The 10710-nt window shown below is 38.8% G+C and overlaps 1 protein-coding gene across 1 annotated transcript; it reads left to right on the top strand.

Moving 5' to 3' along the window:
* Positions 1 to 89: 89 nt before the first annotated feature.
* Positions 90 to 6705, top strand: LOC106942926 (oxidized low-density lipoprotein receptor 1-like; the record flags this gene model as incomplete). The annotated part of the gene is made up of 5 exons (XM_015026279.1): positions 90 to 237; positions 1866 to 2312; positions 4206 to 4360; positions 4472 to 4581; positions 6487 to 6705. Coding segments are annotated over 5 exons (1008 nt in total), but the record flags the coding sequence as incomplete, so codon positions are not given.
* Between the last annotated feature and the right edge of the window lie 4005 nt (positions 6706 to 10710).

Raw genomic sequence — 10710 nt, 5'->3', positions numbered from 1 at the left:
ACTTTAAAACTGGTGTTATGTCTCTATCTTCCTGGTTTTAGTGAGAACGCTCTACAGGCCTCCAAGCCCTCTGATGAATTATAACTTATACCTTATCAAGTTCATTGTTTCTTTCAGGTGAAGCAGCAGCAGAAGAAGAAGAAGAAAAAGAACAAACATCATCATCCCTTCAGTCTCGAATGTATTTGGCGGGTTTGGGGATTTTTTGTATACTGGTAGCTGGAACAGCTATCTACAGTGAGTTTCATTTCAGCTCAATATATTTTAGCTATCTTCCTTTATGACGAGTTTTCAGAGGTTTAAACCAGTGGTACCCAACCACTGGGCCGTGGACCAGTACCGGTCCGTGGACCAATTGGTACCGGGCCACGCAAGAAATAATTAAATATGGAGAATCTTTTATTTTGAAAATCCTTTAACCGGATTCTCTCGGTTACTTGCGCGTCAACACTGAGCCCACAAGCAGCAAAATGAGTAAGAAACAGATCAGATGTCTTTGGAAAGTTTCTTTGCAAAGGGGAAAAGGCCCAGAGAAGAGACAGGAGGATGGATTTATCCCGGACCGGTAGGTGAGTCCCACATTACAAGCCGCTCTGCGTAACATGCGGCGATCGGCTGCTAATGAGGCAATGAAGCTTCAAATTGCTTCGCCACGTAGAGACCAAGCAGGCTGTGGATATAAGCAACACTCCTCAGGTGTTATTGTCTCCCATCACTCCCTGATGGGACCGTCTCGTTGCAGAGAAACAAGCTCAGGGCTCCGTTAGTCATTATCTTGAGTTAAAATTTTCACGAAAGTAAAATGCTCGTTTTTGTGGCGCATCTGTATCTTATTTTGAAGGGATATGTAAACGTTACCATAGCGACCAGAGTCAGAAAGCGTTTGGGCAGTGGTCGAGAGGAGATGAGTAGAGCTTGTGAGTCTTAAGTCTGGTTTAGACGGCAAGATTTAAGGATTGTCGGCCGATTTTGCAAACCTCTGTGATCACAGAGCTGATAAAAGTACAACAGGTTCGATCGGTTCGTGTTCAGCCACAAGGCAGGAGCAACTCGAACCGATTCCAGAGGATAATCCAGTAAAACCCCCAACATAGCATACGGGAATTTAGAATAACCAAACACGGATGACGATGTAGTTCAATAGTGATAGTTTGTGGAGACATTTTAAGAGATAAAAGACGTAACAAAAAGAAAAGGCGGTGGATAAAAGACGACAGGAGCAGCCGCTCTGTCTGCTGCACTATGATTGGAGGTGACTATATTTTTTCGTAGTTAACATTTTTAACTGAATAAACATGACCAGATATAATTAACATATATAATAATTACCTTTACATATAATAATAAGCATTTCCACATATCATCTCCGATATCCACCGGACTCTCAGTTGCGCGACATGTCAGCTGTTTGGGATTCCCCTCTGTTCTTACGTCACCGCGCTTTCTGATTGGCTACCTGTCACATTCAGCAGGCTGCGGTAATCGATCCAAGACAATGACAATGTTGATGAATATGCCTGATTTTAGATCACACCACAAAGTAACACACCACACACAGCAGGACGTTGTAAGATTGTTGTAAAGGGAAAAAACTGACGCCGGTGTCATATGTCTACTAGTAACTGGGCAAGAGTGTCCATTGGTAAACTTTATGCATACAGACTCCAAGGATTCAAACCCTGGACCTTATTGCTGCAGGGCAACAGTTCTACTGTGGAAATATTAACTCAGTTTACTGTTCTTCGGTTCTAACATGAGAATACTGTCTGATATCCTGAAAAGATCTGAGAGAGAAACTGAAAATGTTGTTGCTCCTTTTATGCAGATGGATTCACTGACTTTCTGACTAATTTGTGTTTTCATAGTGAGCGTAGAGATTAACAAGCAGCAGGAAAAGATCAATGATCTTACAACAGAAAAAAGGAAAATAACTGAGCAAAGAAAAATAACGAAGAACCAGGAGCTGAGCCGAGTGAGCCAAGCGGGAGAGGAGCTATTTCGAAAGAAGGAGGAGCTGAGCCACATGAGAACTACGCTGCAGCTAGTGAAGGGAGACAGAGCGCTGCTGAGACGAGAGATGGAGGAGCTGAGCCGAGAGACGGAGCAGCTGAGCCAAAAGACAGATGAGCTGAACCAGTTGTACAAAGAGAAAGATGAGCTGAGCCACGCGAGAGATAAGTTAACCCAAGAGATAGAAAGGCTGACCCGAGAGAGAGACAAGCTGAGCCAAGAGAGAGAAGAGCTGAAGGAGACTCTGGAATTCATCCAGAAGTTTGACACCTTTTCAGTTAAAGACAACTGCCCCAACAAAAGTGATTAGATTTATACACTACCTTTGAAACTCTGGATTATTCATTTTATTTTTTAAATGTTGTGATAATCTTCAGTTATAAATAGCTGTTAAAAACATAGCTAACCATTATTATAACAGGTACAGTGCTAATGTCTGACAAAGTGAGCCAGGGCCTTGGCTGGGGTGGAGAAAAATGTATTCATTAGTAACAGGTTTACAGTAAAGCTTTGATTTCAGAGAATACTGTTGTTTTTGAGAGAACCGAGCACCGAGCCCTGTGGTACGCCACTTCTAACTAGAATGGTAGCTTAACTTAATCACTCTCCATTATTGGTCTGCACTTTGCCTTTGAAATTTTTTCTTGAGCTATTTTGACTATAGAAACATTAAAAATACACACAGGGATGGCTTTTGTGTGTGTGTGTGTAATCATACATCAGTCAATCAAATTTTATTTGTGTGGCACATTTCAGCAGCAAGGCATTTCAAAGTGCTTTACATCATTAAACACAAAAACAGAGTCATGCAACATTGAATAAACAATTTATTGCAATAGATAATATATTGCTATGTGGACAACGCTGCAGGGCAAAAAGACAATTCTTTCACATGCCATCCATAGCCGCGCTGCTGCGATACAATAATTTTGTTAACTCAATGATGACACTTGGAAATTTAGGGATTATTTCGTGCTATGCTCCACAACAAAGGGAAAAACCATTGAAGTACAACTCAAAGCCACTTCTCTCTCTCTCCCTTTCTCTCTCTCTCTGTGCATTGGCCAGGCTACAAACAGACTCATTGCTATAGCAACTGACAACAACGCCCCTAAAAAAACACTGAGATATTTCCCACACAAAGAGCAGAACATTCAGTCTGTTGCAGTAGTATGGTTTAAGGCTGCACTTTACTGTATGGCTCCATGGCTAGCTCACTGTTACTGTGTCTTACTCTGCAGTTATGGAGTCACAATGTCTGGGATCATGGGCGCCCCCTGGCATGAGGCAGGAGAACTGCCTGTCTCAATCTGTTCTCTGCCGTTTCTGATCGCTCCTCAGCACACGAAACACGTTACACACAGTTTGTGACAAAAACACTGTACATTATATACGTTAGCTAAATTATGGAAAATCAGTTCTTACATTAAATGTTTTTTAACCATTTTATTGGCAACGTACAGACGGGACGAACATGCTCTCAGAGAATGGCAGCCAGTGCAGTTGGCGAGAGGTTGATCAATCCCAGGTGAGGCTCAGCCCACTGCTGCCTCACCGGCTTCGCTTCCAAGCATTTGAATGGGAAAATGCGAAAATTCAGCAATTTTGAAGAAAAAATAACCAAAATGGGTTAAGCTAAATAAAAAATAAATACTTTACAGTACAAATCACAGGGTGAAAATAGCAATATAAATTATTTTATCATATTTTTCTATTATGACAGGTGAGGCTCTGCCTCACTTGCCTCCCCTGACTGCACGTCACTGACAGTCAAATGCATTTGACTTTGAATGAATGTTTCCAGTTTTACTTGACATTATTTGATATAGACAGTGTTATGAGATTTATTTGACTAATGTACAATTTAGGGTACTGAGATCCTCGCTGTGAAATATTATTTTACTGAATGCAGGTTTTTCAATTGTCCTTTTGACTGAGTAGCTGCTGTATTGTGCCGGCAAGTATTTTACATATTTTATGTCTAAATTAGGTGAATATACTGCCAGATAAATTTTAAAATTTGCCAGATCACACATTAGCATTTATTCTTATAGCAAAAAATTAACAGCCAATCCAAGTGATTGGCAGTGATCGGCCCTCAAGGGTGTTCAGAATCAGAGTTGGCAGTAGAAAATCTGATCAGAGCATGTGTTATTTATATCTTTCTGTTCTTTCCCTGTTTCTAATGGGCCCAGGGTGTAAGCCGTGCCTGCAAGACTGGATTATCTTCAAGAAGAAATGCTACCTGTTTTATGACGAACCGGCTCCTTGGAAGACCTGGGAACAAAGTCGAAGGTTCTGTCAGGACAGACGAGCAGATTTGGTTGTAATTGATGATCTGGAGGAGCAGGTAAAATCTAACGCCACCTACAGCAGCTTAAAGCTAATCTGGAAGTTTCTGGAAAATTGATGACTCGAAGTAAGAATGGTTATGACAATCAAAAAAAAAAACCGTTCACAGGAATTTGTCAACAAACACATCAACCATGATAAACACAATGGATACTGGATGGGATTACAACATCTTAACAGCAAGTGGACCTGGGTTGATGGACGTGCAGACACTCTTGGGTGAGAACTATTACCTAAAAATAGACACATTTAAGTAGAAATGTAAATATATTTTGACAAGCTTGTAGAAGAGTTATACTGAGTGACAACGACTCCAGGATCTCTAGGACTTCTTCTAAAACCAAACCTTGGTGGACATGATTGGGTTCACTGTTCTGTTTGGACCTCCAAACAGTCTAGAGTTATAGATCTAGAGTTGTAGATCTATAACTAGTGATAGACTCTGACCTGAACCTTCAGAGCCACATTAAGACAGTCACAAAGTCAGCCAAGCAAGGAGAAGCAGCATTCAGCTTCTATGCACCACAAATCTGCAACAACCTTCCAGAAACCTGTAAAACAGCTGAAACACTGAGTGCCTTTAAATATGAACTAAAAACCCACCTGTATTTGAAACGTAATAAATTTACAACTTTGACATCTTAATGTAATGTTTTTATTGTTGACTATATGTTACATCACTTTGTGTTTTTAATGTATAGACCTTTGAAATGCCTTGCTGCTGAATTGTGCTATAAAAATTACATTTGATTGATTGATTGTCAGTGGGTCACATGACATGTGAGCTATTAAACACCAATCATATTTTCATAAATATAAAATAATGTAAAAAATGTAAAAACATCTAAAATGGGGGGAAATGAATGTACCTCATCTGTACAGGCTGGTAGAACTATCTCACACTGATTTTGACTCAATAGGTCACATGACCTAGAAGCTATTGAAGAGAAATACTAAATTTAAACATAAAAAATAGGTAACAAAACTAAAAATTTAGTGAAAATGGAATAAAAATGCATGTACCTCATATATACAGTTTGGTACAGCAATTACACACTGATTTCTACTCAATGTGGCACACAGTATGGAAGCTATTGAAGAAAACAGAGAAAAAGAAAATATTTACATTTCTTGATGGAAACTCATGTGTAAGGACAAGGAAAAGCTAAGTGTATATTTATGCTTTTATTTCTTATTATGTCCTCAGACTTGTTCTTAATCAAAGAAAACAAACAAACCTAAGCCACTGGGGGTCTGCTTACTGGAACTTGATTGACTAGTCGTCCTCTGGATTCATTGAATGAACACTTGTGGTTCTATCTCTGTAGAGCATTTATTAATCTGGCAAAGATGCAACTTTTCATCTGAAGCCTTGCACACTTACAGTGTTAACATAGTATAGCCAAATGATGCCACCCACTGTTATTTTTGTTTGGTATTAAACCAAACAAAAACTAAATATATAAACTCTAAAAATATGGCTCTCATAGTTGGGTTTTATTCTTCCAGCTGTAACTCTATGAACATTCAGGTCATTTGCTATCTTTGTGCTTCTCTTAATGGTAATGGGTTTCTCTGAACCTTCTGGAGGCTTCCTTGGACTAGGCCATTATTGTAGCATCCAATGAAACATTGAGGTCAGTAATCAGGGCATTTGAAGTGTTCTTCCTCTAACAGGATGGGTGAGGGCCGTCATTGTTACATCAGGGGAGATCAAGACAAAACATCTGGTTTACAAACACAGAAATCTGAAGAAATCTGTTCAGAGGGAGGAATAATTTAAATAATGCATCATTGAAAGAAGGATTTCATGTTGAATTTGGATAAAATATATTTGTTAGATTAGTTCTGATTAAGTGTTTGACTTTTTCTTAGATAATTTGTTTATTAAAAATATATAAGAAAGTTTCTCAACAGTTTTAGATGCAATTGTAAAAACAAAGACATCTAAATCTAAAATCTTGTACATTCAACTCCTTTAAATTAATACTCGTCTGGCTTCTTTTTAAAATACTTATTTATATAATGTCAAAACATGTAGATGCTGACAGTTATCAGTTTGATGTCAATAAGCTGCAGTGTGATTTTATTTTATGTCCTGAGGTTCATGTTTCTGTTTTAAAGGTTCTGGATGAAGCAGACGGTCACCACTCTGGCACCAAAAGCTCTGGTGGTTCCAAGACAAAATCCCTCAGAGAGCTGGAAGAAAGCAGATAATGTGTTTCTGAACAAATTCATCTGTGAGCATAACGCTCGACTGAGGTCCAACTGACTGTTCTCTTAAAGTTTCATGCAGGAAAGCTCAACTGTGTCATGAATTTCTATATACAAGTCATCATCACCTCAATAATCTGCTGGTCGTTTTGTCTCTTCATTCTTAGTGTTTATGAACTCTCACCTAATGAACCTGTCTGGTTTGCACAGCCAGGAAGAGATGTTGTTTTTCTGCAGCTGCTCAGGAACCAGACTGTCTCTCCATTGTTCAGGATTCCTTATCTTTGGTATAAAACCCACCTGTGGACTCTGACTGACAGAGCAAACTCACATCATGTAATTAATTCAAATTTTCAAAATGCAAAAATACTTTTATTGACCTGAAAGGGAAATTAAATGTTGTTGTAACTCATATTAATTCAAATTCTTCAAAGAGTTACTGTAGATAGTGATGGCTGTTGGCAGGAAAGCTCTTATAGCAGTCTGTATTACAGCAAATTTGAAGAAGCCTCTGACAGAAGACACTATTTTTCCAAGTCCAGCCTGTCATGAAGAGGATGGTCAGGGCTGTACATTATTTTCTTGATTTTATTGAAAGTCTCCTACTATGCAAAATTTATATTTTGCATGTTTCCATCTTTCCATTTGGGCATCTCCTGTTCCTAGAGACAGTGCAACAAAAAAAAAGACACCCAGCAGTTTTTTGGAAATAAATGTTTTTGGTCGTTTTTGAAACTGTTTCAAAAACCTCTAAATTGATGCATCACAATTTTATACCTAGCCAAACCCCAAGCCAAACCCAGTCCCTCACCTGGCAACCCAAGTGGAGCTCCACCCACTTCATTCCAAGCTACCGCAGCACAATGGCTGCTAGAAAAGGAAAATGTTTTGCTGTCGGCTGCGGTACAGAACGTGGGTCCAGGCATTCAACTACCAACAGAACAGGCAGGATTTACCACAATACCTGGACTGAAGGAAAGCTCTGTCCCTACGGTTGGTCACAAATCTGCAATCTTGTGTGCTTTGTATTGTTGTTCGGCATGAACATGATATGTCATTTATCTGAACGGTAGCCTCTGCTAGTCCTGTGTCTGACGTTACTGTCGGAGTTGAACTGGGAGTGATGGTCTAGTTTGAGAAGATACAGTATTTGTGGACACATGCTGGACACTCGGATATTACCGACAAACATTGAATCTTTTTTTTTACATGTTGACAGAAGTGTTTCTCCTCTAACCTGGGAAATAAATATCTTTTTAAAATGTTGAATTTGGAGATAAATCCGTTTTTTCTGCTGAATTGTTGTGAGCTCCTTGTCTTAACATGGCACACCCCGCCGAAGCAACGCAGAGTCCCCTAAGTTTGAACTAATAAAATAAATGTTCATCAAATCCGCAGCGTTTAATCCTTAAGCGGTTGTGACTAGATGGATGTTCAGGAGACTCCACTTCTTCAGCCTCTGGGTCAGGATGTGCGGTAGTGTTTTCCTAACATTCACTTGTTTTTGAATAAAAATGTAGATCTAATGTTGAAGTTAGAAAAACTTTATTTTTTGTAATTGTCCTGCAATAGCAGGGAAAACCCTCCTTGCCCCTAAACACCGAAATGGTTCGGCTGCAGAGAAAACTTCTGACTTCAACCTGATGTGGCTGCACTAAATGCAGCCTGAGTCGGTCCCACCGACGGATATAAAGAATGCTTGATGTAAAGAAACGGTACCGGATTGTCACTGCAACACAGCTCAAAACCCCGTTACCACCTGCTCACTGTTCGCTCTGCCTCACCTTTACGTTTCTGCCAGGCGGGATAAAGCCGCTGCTGATCTGGGCTGGAGGTGAGCAGCTGTGAATAGAAGTTACTGCAGAACCTCAACTGTTAAGGGAGGATTCGGCCCCTTGCATTTGGAGCTCACAAAATATCACATAAACATCAGCAAAAATACTGTAGCAATAATTAGAACTGTAGCATAAAACCAAACATCCCACAATTAAATAAATCTAAATGTCCCAAAAGCATCGGTGGGCTGGCATCGGGGCCACCGGAGGATTCCAACTCAGAGATGCTGCGGCTCTTCAAGCAGGGCCGGCCCAAGTTAATATGGGACCCTGGGCAGAATCATGGTTTAGGCCCTGCCCCTCCTACTAAGAACCTCAGCATCACCAACATGTTTAAATGTAAATTTAGTGAAGTCTGTGAGAGGGAGCTGAGGTTAAGTGGCTGAGTTTAAAATCAATAACTGAATATTGGTTATTTTTTGTTGTGATGCATTTGTGAACAAACCCAGCTCAAACACAAAGATTACACAATATTGTAGCCATGGTAACAACAATCAAGATTATTCTTTGCACTTTTACAAAGTAAACTTCCTAATTAAATCCCAAATATACTACTTATTTTAATTTTTCTTTGAATGCATTAAGTAAGATTTAATAGCATTATCATTCTCAATAAATGAATGCTGCAGGTTTATATCTATGGTCTGTGTTACAATTCAGTCATTTATAAGAGCCCTGAATGTCTGGAAGACATGGAAGAACAAGAAACAAAGACTTAACACAGCTGTGTGAATATTGTCTCAATGGTATCAGCAGGTATGCAGAGCAAAGGTTTTCCACATCTGTTCTATTAGAGGAGGCTGATATCAATGTACGGATGAAAGGAAGAAGCTCTAAGGTCCAAAATGTTCTGTCATAGAGCTGAATGTGATCTAAAACAAAAAAAAAATCAACGGAAAACTATTAGTTGACACATTATAAAGTCATTTCTGATTTCTCCCAAAAGCAAAACCAATCACGCCTTTCTGTAATCTGAACTCTTAAAATTACTATATTTACATAGTTAGGTTGCAGATTTACAGCCTCATTTTCAAACATAAAGAGAAAACTTACTTTTCTTCATCTTTACACATTCAGCCTCCAACAATTTTCTCCATCAATTTGATGAACACATGATCATACAAAAACAGCTTTTAGCAGCATGAGCTTAGCAGAAAACAGTTACACACACTGTTAAATTAGGCCATTTTAACCTCAGTGTAAAGGCAAGACTCATCCATTCATTCATTCATTCATTCATTATGGACTGATAGCCACTAATGAGAAGATCCCACAGGTCACATGTAATGTGGAGTTCCTGTCTTAGATCTTTGTGAGACACCAAAACAAACCGTAATGAGTTTACAGTTTGAATAATCCTGAGTCTCAGCCGCATGTGAAATGCAGTTTACACCCAGTTTAATCTGTGCTGTGAATAAAATATTCCATAAACTTCATCTCCCATAAATCTAATTTACTAGTAATTTATGTCTTTATGCATCTCACTTGTACACCTGTAGACTGAAAACTGTATTGCTATTTTTTTAATAAAGTCTAACTTTTTATTTCCATGAACATCAAAAATAATAATTAGTTCATCTGTTTCTTTTGTGTCCTGCTCCGTCACCTGAGACCTCCAGACTGTACTGAGCCTGGTTCTGGTTCTGCTGGAGGTTTCTTCCTGTTAAAGGGAGCTTTTCCTCTCCACTGTCGCCATGTGCTCGCTCGCTGGGTTTCCTTCGGAAACTTTTAAAACACTTTGAATAATTAAGTGAGCTTCCTGCACTGACAACGTAAATCAACTGGAATGTTTTGTACAACTGAACTGAAATTATTTTTTGTAAAGTGCCTTGAGGCGATATTTGGTATGAATTGACGCTGTGTAAATAAACTGAATTGAATTAGTGATTAGTTTATTTTTTTTATTAAACTTATTGCATTTTTCCAGTTTTAACTTAAATGTATGTGTTTTGCATCTAATTTCAGAGTGAGTGTTTCTGGTCATTTTAGCTGGTTTAAATGATTTATGTTTCATTTTAGTTGAATTTAAATGTATTTAACATTTAGCTATGGCACTTCTCTGCCCTTTGGAAAGACTTTGTTCCTCCGACGTTGGAAGTTGTTAATCTGTATTTCTGTTTCACATTAAGCCTCAGTTTTCATTTTAATGTTGACATTCTGCATAAAAATGTTTAATCTCTGTGTTGGAATGATATTAGTCTTGTTTTCTCTCTCCACTTAGAATAAGATCAGATTATGACCATCAGATTATTAGAGTAATGATGTAATACCTTGTATACAGAAATTAATGACACAGTTG

This window comes from Poecilia latipinna, unplaced genomic scaffold (assembly GCF_001443285.1).
Source record: "Poecilia latipinna isolate Pla-1442-1.1 unplaced genomic scaffold, P_latipinna-1.0 Scaffold4685, whole genome shotgun sequence".
NCBI classification, from domain to species: Eukaryota; Metazoa; Chordata; class Actinopteri; order Cyprinodontiformes; family Poeciliidae; genus Poecilia; species Poecilia latipinna.
This window is presented reverse-complemented; position numbering and strand designations above follow the sequence as displayed.